Here is a 25,452-nt window from a genome sequence, read left to right as displayed (position 1 = left end):
CTATGTGGTCCTCTGCCAGCCCTGTTCTAGGTGAGTCAGACCAGAACATTCACATATTAAAATAAATATAATTTTAGTATAAATAACTTTTATTTATCTTTTATACATGTATTATAATTATAGCATTATATTGATTTAAAAGGAGTAGGGCACCGCCCCCATATACCGGAGGTGGCGGGTTCAAACCTGGCCCTGGCCAAAAACTGCAAAATAATAATAATAATAATAAAATAAGTAAGGGCAAAGAATTCTATCATCTATGAATTCCATTTCAGAACTGTACAGAGATGTTTACTTGCTGCTGAAAGCAGTGTTGACAGATGTAATGTTGATTGAAAGAGGCCATGAGGGTCAGGAAAGGGGTTCCTTGGGGGACAGTTAATGAAAGGGGACCAAGGGAGCCTTCTGGGTGCTGCAATACTCTACGTCTTCATCTTGGTGATGGTCATTCATTGATGAATTGACTATGTATAAGTAATACAGTGGGAGGAAGAAGGGAGGAAGGTAGGAAAAGAAATGGGTATGGGGAATGAAAGATTTAAGAAATTCTGTCCTAAAGGCATCCACAAATGAGTTGTGTATTTGGGAGTTCAAAGTCTCTGGCTGGAAACTGAAGAAAGCCTCTGGGTGAAGAGAGGTCGAGCCCCTTGGTGACCCCAGAGAAAGCAGTTTCCGTGGAGGCAACACGGCTCCCATCACCACAGGTGGATGTGGAGCTAGCACCTGCCCTAGGAGGAGAAGGCAGGAGTGTAGATGAGGCCTTCTAGAAACTTTTAGCAAGGGAAAAGCTGGCAATAACTTGCAATTGCAGGAGTGTTGTTTTGGTCTTGGTTTGTGCATGGTCTTTAGGTTAAGATAAAGGACACAAGGAAAGGACACCTTGAAGAAAGAAAGGGTAAAGATAGAAGCAATGAGGGCATCAATAATGGAGTGAGGTTTCCATCTAGTGATGGAGACAGGACTGAGGGAGGCTTAAGGCTGGAAGGGCACCTGGGCACCTCTCCCTCTGAGAAACACAAATTTGCAGAGGATTGAGAGATGCAAGTCCAGGTGCAGAGGAAGATGTGGCAGCCAGGATCTTTTAAAGCAGCTGAAACAATCCTGAACCCGCCTCTGTCCAGAGGACTTCTTGTCAAATAACAAATAACATATATGGAATGAGGTGCCCTGGATTGGATCCTGGGACAGTAAAAGGACATGAATGGGAAAACTAGTGAAATCCCAATAAAGACTGGATTTCAATTAATGATAACATGCCAACATTCATTTCTTAGTATTGGTGACTGGCCCATGCTGTTATGAGACATTTACATTAGGGGAAGCTGCGTAAAGGTATATGAGAACGCTCTGTATTATCTTTGTAACCATTCTGTAAATTTAAAAGTATTCCAAAATAATACATCTCTTTTAAAAATTGATACCTAACATTTTGGTCCAGGCCTCTCTTGCTTGGGTACTATGTTACTTGCCGCCAAAAGCATTTCTAACTGACATAGTATCCATTTCACCCATTATGATAATTGACCCTGACTTCAAATAAATGAAATACAACCTGCCATAGCTGGCAAGAGAAAATTTTGGCATCTCTCACCCTTGTAACTCAAGCCCAGTTCCCCAGGGCCACTGCCCCAGAAACCTCGCTCCATAGTTCCTCCTACAAGTCACTTCCACACACTACCAACTGTGTGCATAACCAGCCTGCAGAGTGGCCTTGGTGTATACCCAGGCAAATATCTTTATTACCCGCCCAACATCTAGCACTATCCAGAAACAGCTAGCTTGTGCTAAATCCTAGAAGGCCCTAGAGAAATTTCAAAACTATTATCTAAAGTCCCCTCTAGTGACTACCACATAAGACAAAACATTTTCTTAGTGCCTGTTGTCTATCAGGGAAGGTGGTTTCTACCCTGGCCCTGAGGGATAAAGCATCACTGGTCTAAGCCAAAACTGGGAAAATTTTTTTCTCAAAGGGCCAGACAGCTTCAAGGACTAAGAGGCTATAATGTAGGTACTCACATAAGCACTAAAAAAGTAACCATGTCAGGCTCAGCACCTGTGGCTCAAGCGGCTAAGGCACCAGCCACATACACTTGAGCTGGGGGGGTTCGAATCCAGCCCAGGTCCGCCAAACAACAATGACGGCTGCAACCAAAACGTAGCTGGGCGTTGTGGCGGGCACCTGTAGTCCCAGCTACTTGGGAGGCAGAGACAGGAGACTCGCTTGAGCCCAGGAGTTGGAGGTTGCTGTGAGCTGGGATGCCATGGCACTCTACCCAGGGTGACAGCTTGAAGCTCTGTCTCAAAAAAAAAAAGTAACCATTTCAAATGTAAAAGTCTTTCTTTTGCTAGAGGGTGATAAACAGATTGAATTTGGCCCTTGAGTTATAATTTGCTATCCCTGGTCTACTCTAAGCCAATTTTGGAAATTTCATTTCCTTTTGTCATTGATTGACCTTGAAGTCCTGGCCAATGAGAGGAAATCTGCTAGAGGGATTCTGCGAAACAATATCTCCCACCCCTTCTTTATATCTGCGAATGTGGTTATGTGAAAAGCTGAAACCTGCTAAGCTTTGGCAGCTGTCTTATGACCATGAGGACAAGGCCAGAAGAGAGGATGGGTGGGGGGAACACCAAACTGTCATTGTAGAGCTGCTAGACCATCCTTGCAAAGGTCTATTTTCAGTCAGATGTTTTGTTTAGTGATTAAAAACAAGCTTCTATTTGCTCAGCTTCTTCGAGTCAAGAATTTTTACTTGCAGCCCAACACATTCTCACTAATACATCAAGCAAGCTCAGATGATCAGGGGTTAAGGCAACTGCTGGGTCTTGCACAAACTAGTGAGGCAAATGAATGCTATTTATGGCTAATATTGGCCATGGCTTGAACTTTAGCTGGAACACTTACATACGCACTGCGCACATGCACACACATGCATGCACATACATGCACACACATACACACGTGTGCGTGTGTCCTTCAAAGCAAGACAAAAGGGCTTCCCCAGCCCTGACTCACACAGCCAAGCTAGGTTCCCTGCTCAACCTAGGTTCCCTCCTTTTCCTGTTCTAAGCACAGGTAGAATCCTCAATTCAAATCCTCACTAACTCACTAATGAAATAAAACAACCAACTCATTTTAATGTCCATAAGGGCAGCATCTCTAACTGTGCCACCGCTGGCTCTGAAGGAATATCCACCCCTGCTAGAGCTGGTCCCGAGAGTCCTCCAGCTTCAGCTCCTTGTCAAAGGAAGCTGCAGCATCAGCGTTTCCCGATGGCTCTTGTGATTAAATTCAGAGTTGTATTCCCTTTGGCATCTTTATGTCAGACGTTGCTTTTGTGATACTGAGAGTAATTAGGCCTTTGCCCGATGGGAGACATTATCCAGGGCTTCGGCTGATGGGGGAAATGTATTCCCTAATCAAGATGGTTTCTTCCAATTGGCTTATTAACTATTAAATATTTTGTGGAGCTAGGTAGGGCCTGCAAGGATGAGGGTCTGCTCATTGTGTGGCAGGCAGAGGAGGAGGGGATTCTGGGATCTGCCCACTCTGGGGTGAAACTGGGCAAAGAGAGTTTGCACTGGACAGTGAGCCCCGTATTCTTTTGAGGATCCCCATCTGTTGCCTTTTCCAAATGCTTGTGAGGACCCTTGTCCCCAGCTTTTCCTGATTTTCCTCTTTTTTCACTGTTATTGCCTCCTCTTACATTCATTCATTCATACAGCTGCTCATTTATCAGTGTTCAGCAAACACCTGCTCTGTGCCAGACAACAGGGACGTGATGATGATGGTAACCAAGACAGAGGGCCCTTTCCCTGAAAGAACTTACAACCTAGGACTGGAAATAAGCCATAAACAGCCATCATGGCCCTCAGGGAAGGGAGATGCAAGGGCTTTCGGGCATACGCAGTAGGGGCATCTAGCAGGGAGAGGCAAAGGACAAAGTCCCAGTGGAAATAGCATTTAGGGTGAGACCTAAAGGATAAATAAATCCCCAAATGCAGGGACTACAGGGAAGGGCACTCCAGGCAGAGGGAACAGCACATGCAAAGCCCTAGAAGTGAGAGCACTCTGGGCTCAAAGGTCATGGAGAAGGCCACTGTGGGAGGATCAGAGAAGTGATTAAATTCTGGGAGAGGCAGGTAGTGTATGCCCTACTAAGGAGTTTGGCTTTCATTGAAAGAACAACAGAGAATTACTGCAGGGCTTGAAGCAGAAGAGATGGAATGAGATTTCCAGACTCATGCGGTAGTCAATATTTATGGAGGACCTGCTGTGTGTCAGGCACAGGGACGGGCATGGATTAGGGACAGGGGTGGTACCAGTGGAGCAAGACAGACGAGGTCCTTGCCCTTGTGGACAGCCTGGTTAGAAGGCTGATAAAGGCCATACTCTCCACCCAGCTCTGTCCCCAGCAGGTTGGCTGGAGGGATCCTGATGAGGGTCCCACGCACTGAGGGTCAGAGGGTAGAAGACTGAGAAGCTGGGTATGTATTTACTCTGGCCTGCTCTCCAGAATCCAGACCACTGCACCCTCACCCACTGTTGTGCACGCTACTCATGCCTACGCCCTTGTAAAAAGTCCCTTCATGAAACTCTTCTGAGTGTAGCCTGCTGAGTGTGCTATTGGTGCCTGGCTGGGAACATGACTGGTACAAGGGGGCTAGAAACTGGGGAGAGGGCACAGAAAAAAGCCTCCCTGAGAAAGTCCCACTGAAGCTGAGACCTGAAAACAAGCTGGAGGAACGGTGGAGAACGTGCAAATGCTCTGAGGTGAGCCAGCAGGCAGGCAGGCAGGGGCTAGATTGGCCAAAGCCTTTCAAGCCACAGTAAGGGGTGTGGTTCTGAACACTGCTCTGCAAATGTCTCTAGCTGTTTGCCTTCCAGATGCAGGGGAGGGTTGTACTTCCTGGACCCCTTTGTGGACGGGTAGAGTCAAAGAACTATTTGGAGCCCATGAGTCAGGAGCGGAAGTGACTAGAGCGGTGGTCCCCAACCTTTTTGGTATCAGGGACTGGTTTCATGGAAGACAATTTTTCCACAGATGGGGGTGGGGGGATGATGATTTCTGGATGATTCAAGCTCATTACATTCATCATGCACTTTATTTCTATTATTATTACATTGCAATGATAATAATTATACAGCTTGCCATAATGTAGAATCAGTGGGAGCCCTGAGCTTGCTTTCCTGCAACTAGATGGTCCCATCTGGGGGTGATGGGAGACAGTGACACCTGAACTGTGCTGCTTAGGTCCTCAGCTCCACCTCAGATCATCAGGCATTAGATTCTCACAAGGAATGCACAACCTGGATCCCTTACATGTGCAGTTTATAATAGAGTTTATGCTCCTATGAGAATCTAAAGCCACCACTTATCTGACAGGAGGCAGAGCCCAGGCAGTGATGGGGAGCCGCGGTAAACACAGAGGAAGCTTCACTGCTTTGAGTGCTCCTCACCTCTTGCTGTGTGGTCCAGTTCCTAACAGTTCACGGACCAATACTGGTCAGTGGCCCAGGGGTTGGGGACCACAGGACTGGATCATTCAAATTGCCAGTGTGAGGCCCTCCAGAACTCTTTTTCTCTGCCATAATACCTGGCAATGTTGAAGATGGTTTAAACCACCTGATATTTCTGGTCTCATAGGTTTTGGGCACCCCATATTCCCAAAAAGAGCCAGTCAACTATTTGTCCTCTCTCTCAGAGCAGGAACTCAACTTTTTCCTAAGGCAAAAATATACAAAATTTTAAAAAATGATCTTGGTAGCTAGCGCCAAATACACTGCTGAGTCATCAGGCACAGATGTGCAGGCTGTGGACAGCACAGCCCTAGGAGGTGCCGTCACTTGAAAAAATATCACTGATGTCCTCCCCAAATGGGAAAATATAAGGGTCCCAGCCAACCCACAACAGATACGTGGCATGAACAAGGAAGAAATCGTTATTGTTTTAAACTACCGTGACTGGGGGAGGAGTGGAGTTTGTTACTACAGCATCATCTAGCCTCTCTTAACTGACCTGGTGAGGATGTGGGATTTGTTCTAAGTATAAGGGGAGCTTGGAGGAGGGACAGAATAGGGCTGAGCCTAGAAGCTGGGAAGCCAGAGGTCACAGGGTGGTGCAGACAATAGCCACAGTGCCATTTAGAAGTCTCCCCCGAGAAGTCATGGTGGATACCAGGGTGTCAGGACTGGCCTAAGGCATCACCAGATACCCCAAACACTTCCCCCTTGCTCTGTGTTTTGATTAACCCTTTAAGAGGAAGACTGCACCTTCTCATCCAGCTCGGCCAATAGCGTTTTCATGGATCTAATCAAGGCCTCGTAGTCCTCCTTGGTCTGCAGCAGGAAGCGCAGCTCCATGTAGTTTTTCTCGTTCAGACCTATGTTCTTCGGGGACTTCATGAGACTCAAAAGCAGGGTGATCTCATCCTGCTCTGCCTTCAGGGTCTTGATTTCCTTGCTGTCAGAAAAGCAGCCTGTGAGTAATCCTGAATCCCTGAGATGACCTTGACTGAACACATGAGGCATCTTAACCCTGACTGGGGAAGAGCGCTGCCTCCTACCCAAGCAGCTGAAAGGGATCTGCCCAAGCCCTCAGATCCAGGTCTGGAGCCCTGATTGCCTGAGACCCAGTTCTCTGCAATTTCCACTACTCTGTGGGGGATTTTTTCTGCAATTTGCAGCTGTGCTTGTCAAAAGCCCTTACCTAGACACGGAGGAAGCCCTCAAGTTCTCTTTTGCCAGCCACTCACTGGCATCTGTCTGATTTTGTAGACCATCCTTCCTGGTAATGAGGAGCAAATCCATCAGGCAGGGTATTCAAGTTTGCATGAACACAGAGATGTGCAATAACCTCTAACCTTGGGTGGCTTCTCTGCTTGGGGTGCTAATGATTTATTAAATGGGCTGATCTGAGTCTCCTCCTTTCCCTTCCTCTATCTGCTTTGGAGAAGAGACAGGGTGGAGGATATGGGAAAAACAAGAGGATTTCAAAAGAGAAAAGGTGACTTGGAAGATGGCATAACAATTGAACAATAGGAAATGGCTCATAGGCTGAGTCTGGAAAAGTCAGAGAATGGACACCACCGCTCAGTGAAGTTTGCAGACCACCTGCCTCAACGCACTTTGTAACGTGCAGAAATGCAGAATCTCAGGCCCCAACCCAGGACCAACTGGATCAGAATCTGCTCTGTAGCAAGATCCTCGAATGCACTGTATACATATTCAAGTTTTGGAAGCACTGCTCTATAATAGCAAAGAACGTTCTAGGGTGGAAGTTGGCAAACCTTTTTCTATAAAGGGCCAAAAAGGACATATTTTAGGTTTTGCAGGCCTTAGGTCTCTGTTGTAACAACTCTGCCATTCCAATGTAAAGTAGCCATAGGCAATGCATAAATGAATAGACATAGCTGTGAGCCAATAAAACTTTATTTACAAAAACAGGCAGCCAGCCAAATTTGGCCAATGGCCATAGTTCCCTGACCCCATTCTAAAGCAGCACTCCTCCAATAGGACTTTTTGTAGTGATGGAAATGTTCTCTATCTATGGGGTCTGATGAATCCACTTAGGCACATGTGACCAGTGAGCACTTGAAATGCAGCTAGTACAATGGAAGAACCGAATGTTTAATTTTATTTATTTTAATTATAAATATAAATAGCCACATGTGGCCAGTGACCAGACCACTGAGTCTTCTCAATATGCCTGCAGGGACTTAAACCCCTCCTGCAAAGGGGTCTTTGTTAAGGTTGAAAGAAGAAAAGGGAGAGAAAGGGCAACCCTCCTTCAGAGTTAGGCTTTTACGAAGGGTTGATAAAAGCAAAAGGAATATTTGTGTGTCTTGTAGCAGGGCTGGGGCTAGGATCGAGATAGCAAGGAGACCCCAAATTTAAGAAGGCACTCACTCTCTGAGTGTTTTAAGCAGAGGGTCAGCACTGGGGGAAAAGTACCTCCTTAAATATCACACCCTAGGCACCCACACCTCCTGTTATGGCCCTATTTATAGGTGTTTCACTATAAAGAACCTAAAATCTCCACTCCTCCAATCCCTCTTTTTCAGTTCCATTAAATGAAATGAGATGAAATAGATTGACTTAGTGCCAGACCTTGTGTGGGGGGTGGTATGTGGATGAGGAAGGGTAAGAGTCAAAAAAAAAACTGTCAGAGATACACCAGAAAGAACGCACTTCCGGATGCCCACCAGAGACAGGCTGAGAATCAAGGCAGCCAGGCACAGATGTGCAGGTTGTAGACTGCCCAGCCCTAGGAAGTGCCATTACTTGGAAACGCATCGCTGATTTGTTCATTTATTACTTTTTTCTGGGAACCACTTTTTCTTGTTCTAGCAAAAATTCCCACATAATGACAATTTTTCCAACAGATGGCAGTAAAGTGTCTTGAGAAAGGGTGCCTTTTAAAAAATTCACAGGCGGTCCCATATGGACTAGCCCTGGCCCTGAGTAAGTTGAATCCATGGAAAATCTAATGAATCTCTGTTCTACATCCTCTGAATTTCCCAAATCACCTAACAGGAAGAATTTTCTTTGTAATAATGGACAGTTTCTGCCTTTACAAACAATATGAACGTAGTGAAGGAATTACATTTCCTTGGAGGGAATCTAAGAATGCCTGTTTAATGTTTATTCAACCCCAGGGATACCTTTCAATTGCCCAAAGAAACAACACACTCCATAATTTCTAGGGCAACCCAATTTCAAATATTCTATCTTGCAGTTCTCACAAGGACACACAGATAGGAAATGTCCTTGGGGTCTCCGCAGCCCAGTTATTCCTGCCCTCTCTGGGAACTCTTCCACTTCTGTGATAGGACCATAGTAGTGACAGCCAAAGCCATGTGTCCTACGCCCTCCGTGCCAAGAAGATTGTCCCAAGAGTAGACACTGGACCCAAGTGGAGCCAGATTCTCCCTCTCCTGGGAATTAGGAATTGGAATTGAGTTCAACACAGTCTCTCTGTGTGGCTTGGCAAGCTCAAGAGTTGAGGCAGCTGTTTCCCACAAGCCAGGCCTGAGATTCAGAAAAAAGAACAAAACTCCTGTGTAAAAAGAAAGAGGAACCAGAAATTGTCCCTCAACTAGTTCCTTCCCTGAAATGTGGGTGTCCTGCTCCCCAGGGAACCCCAAGCCACCCTGCATTCTGATGAAAAGTTCACCCTCACCACCGAAGCCATTTCAAGTGGGTTTCTCTCAGAACTAGAACCTTGAGTCCCCACACTAGGTTCAGAAGTGACTCACGGACATGGGACAGCAGGTGATCACCACGAAACCCAACCCAAACTTTCCTCAGTACAAACTCCGCCGCTCACTTACTACTGACTCATGATCTTCTGCTGGTTGCGGAAGTTAGAGGACTTCCGACTTTCCACCATCTTCCTGAACTGCTGCCTTAGCTTCCGAAGCTCTGCCTCAGCCAGCTGTTCTCGGGTCTTCGAAGTTTCCTCGACAGTGGAAGATTTTCTCCTGTGCTTCTTCAACTGGGTGAAGCAGGGAGGGGAGGCAGCAATAGGTCAGATGTCTAGAGAAGCCCAGAGGTCAGCTCAGGGCAGGGTGGAGTGGAGGCTAAGCCAGGGCTGGAAGTGAAAGACCCCCTTGGGTGATGTCAGCTGCCTAATTGTTACATGGAAAGGCCATTCCAGGTTGCCAGAGAGGAGAGGTAGCTGATCTCATTATTGCATACTCAGGAGGCAGCTTTGCTGTGTGGGGAAAAGGGTGTTATTTGGAGTTCTGGGCTCAAATTCTGGTTCTGTGTGTCACCTTGGGTGAGTCATTGTACATCTCTGAGCCTCCAGCTTCCCATGTCTAAAATGGGTGTGCATAGATTTGTTGTCAGGATTAGATGAGATAATACGTGTACTCAGGAGCAATGATCACCTACCGGCGGCATCTTGAAGGAATCACACGTTCCCTCTGCTCAGACACCGTCCCCAGGGAGGTCAAAGTCACAAGTGTGCCCCTCTCTCTCTCTGCAATGCCCTGTCCACAGTGGCAAAGAAAAAAGACCTTGTGAGCCATGCCTGTTGGCAGTGGGGGACAGAACGGGCACCTCCTCCCTTCCCCCCAGTCCCTAATCCCCTCCTCCGCCCACAGCTTGGCACATGAGGAGGACACACAGATGGTGCCCGGGTGTGAGAAGAGGCACTTTTTTTTTTTAAAGCAATGTTTGCCTGGAACCTGTTTCTCTCACCATTTATTATCAGGAGCTGGGCAGATGGTTCTGGCATATCAGTTACCCTTCTGCTCCCTGTGTTCCCAAAGAGGGGGCAAAATGGCATCAAGGTGGTGTGTCCCCTGATAGGACTAAAGTAAAATGCACCCAACTTCAGCTGCGCCCTCCCACCTTAGAGCAGGAGCCAGTGGTACTGAAAAGCATTTTTATCATATCATATATATCATATTTATCATATCATAACTTCAACCTCATCTGACCCATAGGTATTCAGAGCAAGGGACAACATTAACCCACAAGTGTGATAGGGCCATGTGACCTGCCACACTGCCACTCTCAGACTGTGGGGGCTGAGTCCCAAAAGCAGAAATTCCAACTTTGCAACCATTGAGCTTAAGTGGGGTTTTAGTGGTTTAAGGCATTGAGTGAGTCTGTCATCAGATCTCAGCTCAAATTCCTCCACGGCCAGTTACTAACCTTAGTTCCCTGAGTCTCAGCTTCCTCATCTAGAAAATGGGAGAAATTCTAGAAGCCACTTTGCAGATCATTGAAGGTGTACAGCACCTTAGCACAGTGCCTGGAACATAGTAAGTGCTCAATAAAAAGTGGCTGGTATGATATGGGTTGTTTAATATAGCAAAGGGCCAGCATGATCCTTTATAAGGGTTCGAGAGATGTTCATCATTCCTCTATTTCCTGGTACTAATACCCTGAATTTCCCGTGGGTAGCCCCACCCTCCCTCCCTCCTGGATATTTTTTGTTCCCCTACGGGTAACCATACCCCACAAGCTTCAAGTTTGGGGCATATGACTCTGGATGGGACAATCAGAGTGCCAGCACCCTGGCCTGGAATTAGTTCAAGGATGGGCATACATTCCATTCCATGGTAGAATTTAAGCTTGAATACTCAGGAAGAGAGAGACTTTGTTTCCTCCTGCACTTGGGCCTAGGTGAATGAGGTTGGGAGTGGCTGACTCCCTCTTGCCTCTGCAGGGAGTCTGAGAATAAAGGTAACATAGATACGAGAAGACAAAATGGAGAGACTGAATCTTGAGGATGATCCAAGCCCCTGGATTTAGCCAACCTGAAGATACCTCTGGTCACGTCCAATTACATGAATCAATATATTCCTTTAAAGCAATTTGAGATGAGTTTCCTATTGCTTGCAACCAAATGAATTCTCATACCTGATGCACACAAATTGAGCACGTACTGTGTGCTAAATGTTTCAGGGAATTCAGTGGTAAGTCAGAAGCTTCTATGAAGCCTGAGCAGGGTAAAACAGTGGAACAAGAGGCTGGGTACAGTGGCTCACACCTGTAATCCTAGCACTCTGGAAGGTGGAGGCAGGAGGATCACTTGATCTCAGAAACTGGAGACCAGCCTGATCAAGAGTGAGACACTATCCTTACTAAAATAGAAAAACTAGGTGACTCAAAGGAGTGGGGCGCCAACCCCATATGCCAGAGGTGGTGGGTTCAAACTCAGCCCTGGCCAAAAGCTAAAAAAAAAAAAGAAAAGAAAAACTAGCCACACCTTATGGCGGGCACCTGTAGTCCCCAGCTACTCAGGAGGCTAAGGCAGGAGGATTGCTTGAGCCCAGGAGTTTGAGGTTGCTGTGAGCTATGATGATGCCACAGTACTCTACCCAGGGAGACAGAGAGAAACCCTGTCACAAAAAAAAAAAAAAAAAGGCTTGACACCTGTGGCTCAAGCTGCTAAGGCACCAGCCATATACACCTGAGCTGGTGAGTTCGAATCCAGCCCCAGCCCACCAAACGACAGCCAGGCGTTGTGGCGGGCACCTGTAGTCCCAGCTACTTGGAAGGCAGAGGCAGGAGAATCGCTTGAGCCCAGGAGTTGGAGGTTGTTGTGAGCTGTGATGCCACGGCACTCTACCCAGGGTGACAGCTTGAGGCTCTGTCTCAAAAAAAAAAAAGTGAAAAAGGCTCCACATGGCAAAGTGCCCATAGCACACAGTGGTTATGGCACCAGCCACATGCACCAAAGCTGGTGGGTTTGAGCCCAGCCCGGGTCAGCTAAATAACAATGACAACTGCAACAGGAAGACAGCAGGGTGTTGTGGCGGGCGCCCTGTAGTCCCAGCTACTTGGGAGGCTGAGGCAAGAGAATCACTTAAGCCCAGAGTTTGAGGTTGCTGTGAGCTGTGACACCTGGCACTTTACTGAGGGCGACATAATGAGACTCAGTCTCAAAAAAAGAAAGAAAGAAAGAAAGGAAAGGAAAGGAAAGGAAAGAAAAGAAAAAGGTGCCACAAAGGAGATTATTTTAACTTGAGTTTTGAAGGATGAATAGAAGTTCACCAGGCAGAGAAGAAAAGTTGGAAGGGAATTCTAGGCAAAGAGAACTACCTGAGCAAAGGTTGAGAAGCAAGTAAATAAAAATAGTGTTCAGAGAATGATTCATGGTCTAGTACAGGTGACAGCACCTGAGAGGGAACTGACTGGCAAAGAGGTCTGGAAAAGACTGGATGTTCCTTAAAAGCAAGGATGTAGGAAGAGATTAAAAGAGATTAATTCATTGCCTCCCCAACAGCCACTTCCCTCATATGTGGAGTTGCTTGAGGTAGCTAACTGGCCAGGGGTTACATTTCCTAGCTCCTCTTGCACCCAGGCAGTGCCACGTGATGAATTTTCATCAATGGGGTGTGAGCAGAGGGGGAATATGTCACTTACAGACCATGATTTTTTTTTCTTTTTCTTTTTTTTTCCCATTTTTTTATTGTTAAATCATAGCTGTGTACATTAGTGCAATCGCCTGTACCCATTCTAAGATGCACCATAGATGTGGCCCCACCCATTACCCTCCCTCCACCAAAACCTCCCCCCTCCCTTCCCCTTCCTTGGCCCTTACCCCATAGTCTTGTGCTATAGTTGGGTTATAGTCTTCATGTGAAAGCTATAATTTAGCTTCATAGTAGGGCTGAGTACATTGAATACTTTTTCTTCCATTCCTGAGATACTTTGCTAAGAAGAATATGTTCCAGCTCCATCCATGTAAACACGAAAGAGGTAAAGTCTCCATCTTCCTTTAAGGCTGCATAATATTCCATGGTATACATGTACCACAATTTGCTAGTCCATTCGTGGGTCAATGGGCACTTGGGCTTCTTCCATGACTTAGCAATTATGAATTGGGCTGCAATAAACATTCTGGTACAGATGTCTTTGTTATATTGTGACTTTTGGTCTTCTGGGTATAAACCTAGTAAAGGAATTATAGGATCGGATGGCAGGTCTATTTTTAGATCTCTAAGTGTTCTCCAAACATCCTTCCAGAAGGAACGTATTAGTGGGCATTCCCACCAGCAGTGTAGAAGTGTGCCCTTTCCTCCACATCCACGCCAACATTTCTGGTTTTGGGATTTTGTTACAGATCATGATTTTTAACACTTTGCTGACTGGTCACCAGTTACCCAGTAACATAGATAGTTTCTGTGTAAAAGTGCCAGTCAACAATGTGTTAAGATGTTAAAGGTGCTAAGTGATTCTAAATTATAGGAAGCTGAGAGATGAGGAGGAGAGAAAGAATAAAATAGCCTGAATTTGGGACAACTGGGAATTGAGACTGAGAGAAATGAATCAGGGAACAGCTGCTATGTTAACACATTGTTGACCAGAAATTTTATGCAGAAACTATCCATATTATCAGGTAACCAGTCAGCAGTGTGTTAAGCAGATGTGATTTTTCCATCCTCTTTTCCCCCATCTGACATTTAGGGGAGGTGGAGTCACAAGATGGCTCCCAAAGTCAACTTGCAGATGCAGTTACCTGCCAACCATGAACATCCACCCTGGACTGTTACATAAATGAGAAATCAACTTCTGTTGAATTAAGTCAATAAAATATGGAGATTTATGTGTTACAGCAGCTAGCATGACTGCAACCCTGACTTCTTTCTTCCTAACACAACTCTGATTTTGTCTCCCTCAGTGTGCCCAGTTCCAGAGGAGGAATCATGACTGGTTCCCACTAGTCAAGGTAACCCCACTTCCCATTGTCAGATTGGTCTAAGGATGGTCATGTGACCCATATCTGGCCAATGAGATGTAAGAAGTTTATTCTGTTGCTTTGTGACAAAAAGTGAGAGCTTGTTTATGTTCCCCTCTCTTCCTGCTTTAGAAATTATGAAGGCATGCATGATGGTTGGTGCCCATGACCATGAAGAGGAATACCACAGTTACACTGAGGACAGCAAAGAGGAAAAATGGGGGAAATTCTAGGTTCTAATTGACACTGTTCACTGCTGCCCCATCCTTGATCCTGCCTATCTCCAGGCTTCTTGTTAAGTGAAATAAGTGTCACTATTATTTAAGGCATTCATCAAGTATTTTGTTCATCACAGTCTAAAGCAGCAGTCCCCAACCTTTTTGGCATGAGGGACCAATTTCATGGAAGACAATTTTTCCCTGGGCCAGAGGTAGGGGAGGATGGTTTCAGGATTATAATCTATAATGACATAATTATATAACTCACCACAGTGCAGAATCAGTGGGAGCTTGTTTTCTTACAACTAGACAGTCCCATTTGGGGGTGATGGGAGACGGTGACACCTGAACTATATTACCTATGTCCTCAGTTCCACCTCAGATCATCAGGCATTAGATTGTCTTAAGGAGAGCACAACCTGGATCCCTCACATGTGTATTTTACAGTAGGGTTCATACTCCTATGAAAATATAATACTGACACTGATCTGACAGGAGGCAGAGCTCAGACAGTGATGCCAGCAATGGGGAGCAGCTGTAAATACAGATGAAGCTTCATTCGCTTGCCCACCACTCCCCTCCTCTGTGCAGCCTGGTTCCTAACCAGCCACGGGGTTGGGGACCACAGGCCTAAAGCACTCCTAACTTACATGATACACTGCCTTGAAAATGATTCTCAAACTGATGGGGAATGGGACAATAGTAGCTGGCAAGGTAGGAACCTCTGGCTTTTCTCTGTTATCCTCTAGGGCAGTGATTTTCAGCTAGTGTGCACTGGTGTGCCGTGAGGGAATCTTTCATGTGCTGAGAAAATTTTTTAAAATCATTAATTAAATTACTTTCAGGGAAAGTTCAAAGCCCAATACATATGTTCTTTGTTTTTTTTTTTTTTTACTCTTTCTTTTTGATCAACATAATTTAAGTGTCCCACAGAAGTTTAACTACAGGTCCAACTGTGCCATGAAATGAAAAGGTTGAAAAACACTGTTGTAGAGGGTTTAGGGGCCAACTGAATGTAAATCATATCTGAGGGAAAATATATAATGTTGGAAAACTCCCACAGGCAGGGAAATTGTGAAAGACTATGGTGCCATTTCTAAATGAGCCCTCAAGGTGTGGGTAGAAGCTCTGGTAGGATTTACCTGACTGCTAAGGTCCACTTTGGGACCTCTTTCAACTCCTTCTTACTGTCCAGGAATTGTTCTTTTTCAGGGCTCTTCTGGCTAACTGGATCTGTAATGTACCATTTTAAAAGCATCACTTGGGTATGCTTGACCTTTACTGACAGCATGATTTTTACCTCTTTGAGCCTTAGTTTTCTCATCTGTACAATGGGGATACCATACCCATGTCTTGGTGTAAAAGAATGTACATAAAGCACAGAGCATAGTGCCCAGCCCATGACAGGTGCTGGATAAATGCAGCTGATTTGTGAATCAAGTATCAGTTTATCTTGCTCTTGACACTGGTAATTCTCCAGGAGTTGGAGACTTTTTCAGCTCCTTCCTTTTTGCTGATAACATTCGCACATGCACAGGGCCACCTTCCCTAGGAAATTGGCTTCTCTTCAGGTTCTGCCCACCAACATAGGCCTTTCCATTTTGGTCAATGCCCTCTGGGCTGGGTTCCTCCTCCTCACAGCTGGCACTTCAGAGAGCTGCCCAAGGTGTCCTGCCCGTCTCATTTTCAACCAGTCTCAAATTCACAGCCATGGGACCAATACAACCTCCCTTCAGTTCGGTTTCACAGTGTTTTAAAACATAAATGTGGGTCGTGCACTCACTCTCTTGGCTGCAGGCCTCACTCCTCCCTTTCACCTATCTCCCCTCTCCCAAATTCTTCCATTTTCTGTAACTTCCTCGAGGTAGCAGGAATATGAGTTTGCAATGCCTGGGAGGAATCTAAAGTCTGCCCACTTTGGGGAGCTTTGTGTGCAAGAAAAAGTCCTGAGCTGTCCAGAGGCCCAGGTCAGGAGATGTCAGGCAATTGCCTCCTGCTCCCTGGCCTCAGTCTGTCACCAAAGTCTTGGTCACAGGATATGCTCTTGGCAAATACAGTTTGAGTGCATGAAGTTTCCTCCAGGCAGAAATCATCTTTATGGTCTAATATTTAATTAGCCGGGCAGCGGCGCTGCACCTCCTCTGCCTCTGAATTTTACCAACATGCCTTTAAAAGATAGGCCTGAAGGGCTCTGTAGGGAATGGGGGACAGGCAGCTGTGTGGGTCATACTGAGCCAGAGCTGTATAACCTGGTGATAGAATTAAATACGTGCTTAGGGCAGCAGCCAAGCAGGGGCACAGAAACACATATAGATTGTTTTTTTAAAAGATCATTATGGGAGGAAAATAGAAATTTGTTGGACTTTTGTGGAATTATTTTACACGCTGTAATTTATTTATGTTTAACCTAAGGGGACCATAATAATTTCCAGGCTTTGGGTAGCTAAGTCTGAACCGACTGCAGGCTGCGGACGACTCTGTGCCTTTCTGAGCGCGGGGCTGTGGGAGGGGTGGTGGCGCTGCAGGTGCAGGCGGTCTGCGAAACTTACCTGAGAGGGCGCCGGACACTGTGCCCACGTGTCCGATGGCGCCGAGAGGACTGCCTACTCACCCCCCACTTCCGGACCCCTGGAACTGCCTGCCTTTGTGACCCGCACAGACCGGGCGTTCTCTCCTGGAAGGCGGTGGGAGGGCGCAGGGGCAACACGCCCCACGCTACCTCCACCTTCTTACTCTGCACTCAGGCTGGGACTTACAGCCGCCTGGCCAGGGATAAACTTCACACGCAGCTAACTGAAAGGAACCCCATTCTCCCTGTTCTGCAAAAACAAAGAGGGGTGGTGGAGAGAAATCATTTACGAGAAAAATAATTTCATCAGTGCGGGGTGCGGGGTGCGGAGTGGATGTCCTTCAGGATCCGCCAATCTATTCCCAGCCTCTGGGAGCGTGAGATCAGAACCCCAGCCTGATCCCAGTCAAGTGTGACCATGGTGAGTGTTTCACTGCCCTACGGGGTCTGGTGGCTTAAAGACACATATTTTTCAAACGAAAGTCCCTGAAACATAAGTCACCTACTTCCTCTGGGGCTAAATTCAAGAAACAGTGACAGAGCTAGGGGGAAATTATTGGGGTGATAGTTTTCTTACCTGTTTTTTTTTTCCTGAGACAGGGTCACAACTCTGTCACCAGGCTAGAGTGCAATGGGGTCATCACAGCTCACAACAACCTCAAACTCCTGGGCTCAAGTGATCCTCCTACCTCAGACTCCTGAGTAGCTGGGACTACAGCCTCCCACCACTATACCAGGCTAATTTTTCTATTTTTAGTAGAGATGGGTCTCCTTCTTGCTCAGGCTAGTCTTGAATTCCTGACCTCAAGCCATCCCCCCACCTCGGCCTCTCAGAGTGCTAGGATTACAGGTGTGAGCCGCCTCACCTGGCCATGAGGTGCTGCTTTTCTAGAGTGACTTTAATTCCATGTGATTCCACTTTCCCTCTCAGCCTCTTATATCTAAACTCTTAGGACAAACTGTGCTTTAGAATATACCATACTCTTGGTTTCAGAAAGCATGGTCCACAAGGCAGTATGTTGCCCCAGATGTTGCTAGCAGCCATGCTGTAAACACGAGGAAAGTTAGTGTCATGGTATATCTGTACAGCATTTGGGCAGCATGTCAAAATTAACTTATTAACATTTCTGTAAGGAAACACTTGAATACGCACCCCAAGTGAGATAATTATAGATTCTGAACAGCCCATGTCAGTCCTTGCCTCCAAATGACTTATACATAGTCTTTCGGATGTATATTCCTGTCCGCATTTTACAGATGAAGAAACAGAGGCTTTAAACAGAGGTTTGCAGTAAGTAGGGCAACCAGGACTTGAACCTAGGACTGTCCATCTCTAGAGCCCTATGCTTTACCACGACCCTGAGAGCAACCATAGCCCCAACCCTGAACACCTCTTTTCAAGCTGGTCTCTTCCATCTCTCTGATATTTAAGGGCTGCTCGAGTCCTCAGTTCTATGCATAACCCAGTGACTCACACATTTCAAGTGTCAACGACTGAAAAATGATTAAATCCAATTCAGTTCAGGATTTGTTAAAAATAGGCCTTCTCCAGAAGAATTTACTCTCTCTGTCTTTATGGGTGCAGATATCAGCAGCCCCCATGCAGAGACATAAAGACTTTTTAAATTAGAACATGCCAGAAGCAATTCTGCTAAAGAGATCTTCTGCTCCATCAGTGGGGCTTGGAGCAGAGTAAGATGCCAGCTTGCCAAAGCGATGAGCCAGTGGTGAGAAATATTGGCAACAGCAGAGTCTACAGAATGCAAGAGGAAATTAGAGCCAAGCTCAGAGGGGCTGGGCAAGGACATCTGGACATAGCCCAGGAAGCTGATTGTCCAAATGACTCTTTGGCTATAAGGATCAGAAAACCACTCAAACGAACTCAAAATTATTTTTTTTTCCTCCCTAGCATCTATCTATTCACCCTTCCTCCTTCCTAGCAGATCCCAATTTGTTCAGGTAATCATTCCTCCCATATTCAGACAATGTGATACACGCCTTCCAGGTAGACCTCCCTTTAGTCTTACCCAATCACAGCCTTCCCATCCTCCTTGCCAATGATTGGACCAGGAATCTCAGTGTAAGCCAATTAATGCAGAGCATTCTCCTAGAGATGCAACTGATCCAGAAACAGGCATATTGGCCTTGTTGGTTTGTTGCTGGCAGTCCTCTTGTAACCATGAGGGAAACCAGTGTGATGTCAAGGCTAATAGATGATGGAGGGAAGACTCTAGAGAAAATTATACACCAATGTAGCCTGTGCCCTGATTATACTATGCCTGAAACCCATTTTAGCTCTGCACCTACTCTTATGCGAATTGATGTTTTCTTATTATTTAAGCCAGTCTCAACTGCAGTTTCTGTTTCAGCCAAAAGCCTGCTGAATTATATGAATACTAGTGTTGTCTTATGTCCACAGGAGGCAGATTCTCCATGAAGAAAAAGAACCAAGAACTAGAAAGTTTCAGAAACCAAAGAAGCTCCTCTCCTCTCTTAAACTCCCTCGCTCTCTCTCTGTCTCTGGAGCCACCTGGTCTCTCAACCTGGCCTCTTTTTTGAAGGACTTTTTTCTCTGCTCTCCCTTCTTCCCCCCAGCTTTTCTTATGAGTTTCCATTTTAAAGCTCAGTTTAAACACACACACATATACATAAAATGTCCTAATCTCAACTTCTCAGGAAAGAAAATATAATCATCCCAGTTTAGATTTGATGTCTTGGTCCCAATCCCATAAGACCAGAAGGCCTAGGGAGGTGGCAAATTAGCCCTTCCATGGGAACTGTGAAAATAACTCTCAGGAAAGGGGGCACAGGCAGGGAGGGCATAGTAGTATAGTGGAGAGAACACTGGAGTTCTGAATCTGCTGCTGATTTTCTGTGTGCCCCTAGAAAAGTCAGTAGACCTCTCTGTGCCTCAATTTCTTGATACTTCCAGGACCAAATCGAAAACTTTAAAGCCTGCAAAGATTGTGACATATTTCACCCCATCTATGAAATTCAAAATAAAACAGTACTAATTCATAAGGTGAGTGTCAGACAGTCTGACTGGATTCTGACTTCTGCTATTATGTCTTTGAAATGATGTAACAAATCATTTTGGAAAAGAAAAGTTTAGGGCTCGGTGCCTGTAGCTCAGTGGCTAGGGTGCCAGCCACATACACTGGAGCTAGTGGATTTGAACCCAGCCCGGGCCTGCCAAACAACAATAACAACTACAACCAAAAAATAGTCAGGCGTAGTGGCGAGGCCCTGTAGTCCCACCTACTTGGGAGGCTGAGGCAAGAGAATTACTTAAGCCTAAGAGTTTGAGGTTGCTGTGAGCTGTGACACCCGGCACTCAAGAGAATAGAACACCTCATCCAGGTTAGACCAATTAGAGCTTCTTTCCCAGGAATTTGGACACAAAATTCTCTGGGAAACATAGTACTAATAAGAGGTTAATGAGGTTTAGGATGCTGGTACCAAGAGATTGTGTAAGTTAGGCCAAGGAAGCCATTTCATCAATTATACACTGCTGTTGCCACAACGGTGGACCACAATACATACACAAAGCCTTTCCCTCGTATCTTCCTTGCTAATAAAATCCTGATTTCTTTTTTTTTTTTTGTAGAGACAGAGTTTCATTTTATTGCCCTCGGTAGAGTGCCGTGGCGTCACACAGCTCACAGCAACCTCCAACTCCTGGGCTTAGGCGACTCTCCTGCCTCAGCCTCCCGAGTAGCTGGGACTACAGGCGCCCGCCACAACACCCAGCTATTTTTTTGTTGCAGTTTGGCCGGGGCTGGGTTTGAACCCGCCACCCTCGGTATATGGGGCCGGCGCCCTGCTCACTGAGCCACAGGCGCCGCCCAAAATCTTGATTTCTACTCCAGGCTTGAATAGAGAATTCTGAATCTCTTAGATCTCAGGGTCTCTTAGAGCCCACCCAAGATCTTGGATTGGCCAATGAGACATGAGAGGAAGCCCACTGGGAGATTTTGGGGCAGAGGTGCTGGCTGAGTCTGTGGTGTAAGCTGAAGTGTGTGCCTGGACCCAGTGGTAGGAGAATTTAAATTCTGTTCCTGCTTCAGCATCTCCAAGCCCACCAGATGATTCACAGGCTGTTGGATCACCTTCAGTGCATACCACATCTGCTTAAGGCAGCTGGAGAGGATTCTGTTGTTTGCAACCAAGAACTACCAGATACAGAGAGATCGGCACTGTCCACACTTAGAGTTTCAAATTCCTACCTGGAGAAATCCAGAACTGCACACCTCTTGGCCAATGACAGCTAGAGTCACCATTATAATCTGAATAACAGATGGAGACAAGAAGTGGTAGGATCTGTACATACTTCAGAAAGCATTTTGGCCTTGTATAGCAAAAGCTATAAGAATGTTTACCTGAATCTAAGGATTCTTCTAAGAAAATAAGTCAAAGGCAAAAAAAAAAAAAAAGAAATCCATATGCACAAAGATGCCCATTGTGACATTATCTATATATGGCAAGTAGGAATAAGGAAAATGCCAGGCCCTAAGAGAACTTGTACTAAAAGATGTCATTTGTGCAAAGTACAAAATTGGGGGAACTAACTTATGTTAGCTGTTAGAAATCAGAATATAGGTTATGGGAGGAGGGGTTGGAAAGGGAATAACTAACCAGAAGGGGAAATCAAGAGGTTTCTGGGGTGCTGGATATATTCCATTTCGTGATAGGTTAAGTTCATTTGTGAAAATTCATCACAGGTGATATGGACCATGTATATATGTGTACTGTACATCAATAAAAATATTTTCTAAAAAGATGAACAAGGCTGGGCACAGTGGCTCACGCCTGTAATCCTAGCACTCTGGGAGACCGAAGTGGATGAATTCAGGAGTTAGAGACTTGAACAAGAACTAAAACTAGTCCAACATTGTGGCAGGTGCCTGCAGTCCCAGCTACTCCCAAGGCTAAGGCAGGAGGATCATTTGAACCCAGAAGTTTGAGGTTGCTGTCACTCTAGCTAGAAGCAACAGAATGAGACTCTGTCTCAAAAAAAAAGAATAAAGTCCCTTCTCGCTTCACCATCATGTCCCTGGCAGTAGCTATGTCCTCTGCAACTGCAGCTTCTGTCGGCATGACCCCTGTCCCCAGCCCCCAGCTCTCACTGGGTTCAATCACACTGCCCTCTTTTGCTAATCTCACAATCCCTTGACCTCCCTTCCCTGTTCTGTTAACCCTGCCTGCACTCCCTTCTTTAAAGTCTCTCAGTCTCTCTGAGTTGGATTCAATTTTCTTCTGGGACTCTGACCATCACATTCTTTTCCCCACCTTCCTATGTGACAAGAAAGTGACCTTCTTGGATTCAATGCTGCAGAGGCTCTGCCCTGAAGAGGATGGTAGCAACCAGCCTGGGAGAGAAGCCAGCATTAATTTTAATTCAGCACCAGGAGCTGTGCCAAATACTTCCATCTTTCTGAAAAAGTAAATAACTTGGCCCTCCCCCCTCCCTGTGTGTGCCATCTTCCTATTCTGGTCATGGTCACCCCTTCCTGGCAAAGACTATGACTAGGGAGAGAGGGAAAGAGGGAGAGAGAAGACTCTGTATTATGCCATTTCTTTACCCTGTGAGGTCCCAGAGAACAAATGGCTGCCATCTGGAGGTGGCAGCAAAGACCTGGGGCCCCAAGCTGCACATGTACCTGCAGTGCCACTCAACTGCTCTAAGCAAAGATCGAGTCTGTCTGGCCTCCTCTTCAAGAGGAAATTGAAGCTTCAGCATGACAGACTCTGCTGTTTGCCTTTCCAATATCCACTCTCTCCTTTCTTTCCTTTTCTTACTTTCACTGGGGATGGCATATGCCCAACTTGAAAAACTACATCTGCCAGCTTTCTTTTCAGAAATGAATGCCCATGTAACTAAGATCTGGCCCAAGAGATATGTGGTTGGTGGGGTATAGTGAGCTCTGCTGATGCCTTGCCCAGATGCCCTTAATCCCTTTACTAACTCTATACAAACATTCACTAGCACCTGCAGCATTGCTATGCTCTTTAGAATCGGGTGATGACACCACCTGTCCTGTACAGAAAGCCAGAAGTTCCTGGAAATGTTACTTGCTCTCAAACTCTTCTCAGCAGCCCATACCAATAACTGACTTGGGTGGAATGCAGCAGCCCAGCTCTTTTTCCCTGAGATGGGACAAACTCTGAGATGTAATATACACCCCCCACATGCCCCACAGTATCAGGGAGAAGCTAACCTGACACTGTACCCTTGCTTGGCTTGTTCTTTGTCCTCATCCTGTTTCCCTCACTCCCTGACTAGTGTCTCCTGTGAGCATTTCCTGAATAAATCGCTTGCATCTGGATCTTTGGCTCTGGGTCTTTTCTGGGAGAACCCAACCTAAACGGGGCTTCCAAGAAAGCTCCTGAAAGAGGGCTGATTCAGCTGGCATGTTCTTTCCTTCTTTTGCCGTTATCCCCCTTCCTGCCTGAAATGTGGATGTGATGGCTGGAGCTCTAGTAGTCATTTTTTAACCACAATATGCGTAAGGACAGAAAAATTATGGGTTCCTGATAACCTCGTGGAGCCAATATCCCTGGGCTCTTACCTCTTCCAGACTTCTTTTATATAAGAGAAAAACAGAACTCTTTAAGCCACTTTTTTTCAGATCAGGTTTTAGATATAGCAACCTATGTAACTGCGAATACAGTAGAACCTCCATAGTTGGCCACCTCTCTACAATGACCACCTCCTTAAGTTGGCCTAATTTTCATAGACCGGGTATGTATTACATGTATGTATCAGTTCAGTAGGCCTAGTTCCTTATGTTGACCACCTCTGTATGTTTACAAGTTTGTTACAGTCCCTTGGGTGGTCAGTTTATAGAGGTTCTGCTGTATATTAGAAGAATAAAGTTCTACCATCTTTCTTACCACAGGGCATTTTCCCCTTGCATATCTTTCTCCTTAGGTTCTGATCGTCATGTACTCCTATAACTTCCTTCCCCCTCTGCATAAAACCAAAATCTCTTTCCTCCATAATAATAACAATGGTAATAATAATAATAGTAATGGTAGGCTCAGTACCCATAGCTCAGCGGTTAGGGTGACAGCCACATGCATCGGGGAGCTACTCAGGAGGCTGAGGCAAGAGAATCACTTGAGCCCAAGAGTTTGAGGTTGCTGTGAGCTATGACGCTAAGGCACTCCACCAAGGGTGACAAAATGAGACTCTGTCTCAAAAACAATAATAATAATAAAAACAGTAATGGTAACATCTTTGAACACTTACTCTGTTCTATGTTCTAGGTACTATTCTAAATACTTTCCATATAATAACTCATTTAAAAATTTTACAACATCCCTACAGAGTAGGTACTCACATTATTTCCATTTTATAGCTGAGGCAACTGAGACACGATAGGCTAAGTTCTTACTCCCTGCTCTCCTGGACCACTCCAAAAATCAAAACCCTTGTTAACACATTATTCTGATAAACTTAACCTTTTTTGGGGGGGAGGTCTCATCCTGCTTGACTATCCCAGGAAGAGTGGAGGAAGGGAGAAGGGCTCACCTACAAAACTAAAAAGTCCCATCCAGATGGTTTCCTAAATAAGAGGTCAGTTTTCACCCTAAGAGAGATTTGTTTCCATATTCCTTGGTAACCAGCCCTAATCACGGACAACATTGAAAATGATCATCTAAGCCGGGCCCGGTGGCTTACGCCTGTAATCCTAGCACTCTGGGAGGCTGAGGCAGGTGGATTGCGTGAGCTCATGAATTCGAGACCAGCCTGCGCAAAAGTGAGACCCCCATCTCTACTAAAAATAGGAAAACTGAGGCACGAGGATCACTTGAGCCCAAGAGTTCGAGCTTACTGCTAGGTATGACACCACCACGGCACTCTACCCAGGACGACAGCTTGAGCCTCTGTCTCAAAAAAAAAAAAAAAAAAAAAAAAAAAGATCATCTATTCCTCACATTGTGTTAAAAAATGAGATACCAAGTTGTTTCTTTTGGTAAATAAGATTTTTCCAGCCCTCCATGAGCATAGCTCTGAGGAAACCGGTGCCACCTTCCTTTTCCTCTTGGGACTTCGGTGCATTTTCATCTTTGATTACGTAATTCATTTCTAAGGAGTCTCCCATTTACAGGGCACCATGCAGGGTACGTAATAGCATCAACACGTAGGCTCTGGAGTCAGAAAGATCTGGGTTGCCACTACCTAGCTGTGAGATCTTGGGCAGAGCACTTTACCTCTGGGTTTTACTTTCCTCATCTGCAAAGTGAGGGTGATCATTTCACCCACCCCACCAGCATGAAAGTCACTTTCAGGTGCCTGGCCACTATCCATTGCACTTATTCCTTGCCAGCTTTTGTCTAGGCAGCAGCGTGCCCAGTCCAGGGGATGGATGATTTTGATCTAAGACATACCCAACATATTCATCAAGGGGGTGGCTCTGTGCTTCCAGACAAATGGCGCATAAAGAGATGTCTGCAGGGT

The 25,452-nt window shown here is 45.8% G+C and overlaps 1 protein-coding gene across 1 annotated transcript in view; it reads right to left on the bottom strand.

Annotated features, from left to right (window-relative positions):
* The window catches only part of CCDC63 (coiled-coil domain containing 63), a 34,110-nt gene extending 24,703 nt beyond the window's left edge, over positions 1–9,407 (bottom strand). The window contains exons 1-2 of the mRNA XM_053588550.1: positions 9,334–9,407; positions 6,275–6,464 (exon numbers count right to left, since the gene is read on the bottom strand). Of these exons, the coding sequence (XP_053444525.1) occupies positions 6,275–6,464; positions 9,334–9,392 (249 nt within the window). The 5' untranslated portion in view covers positions 9,393–9,407. The remainder of the gene's footprint in view (positions 1–6,274; positions 6,465–9,333) is intronic.
* Between the last annotated feature and the right edge of the window lie 16,045 nt (positions 9,408–25,452).

Source organism: Nycticebus coucang, chromosome 4 (assembly GCF_027406575.1).
Source record: "Nycticebus coucang isolate mNycCou1 chromosome 4, mNycCou1.pri, whole genome shotgun sequence".
Classification (NCBI taxonomy): Eukaryota; Metazoa; Chordata; class Mammalia; order Primates; family Lorisidae; genus Nycticebus; species Nycticebus coucang.
Note: the sequence above shows the minus strand (reverse complement) of the source record. Positions and strands in the feature narration are given on the sequence as shown.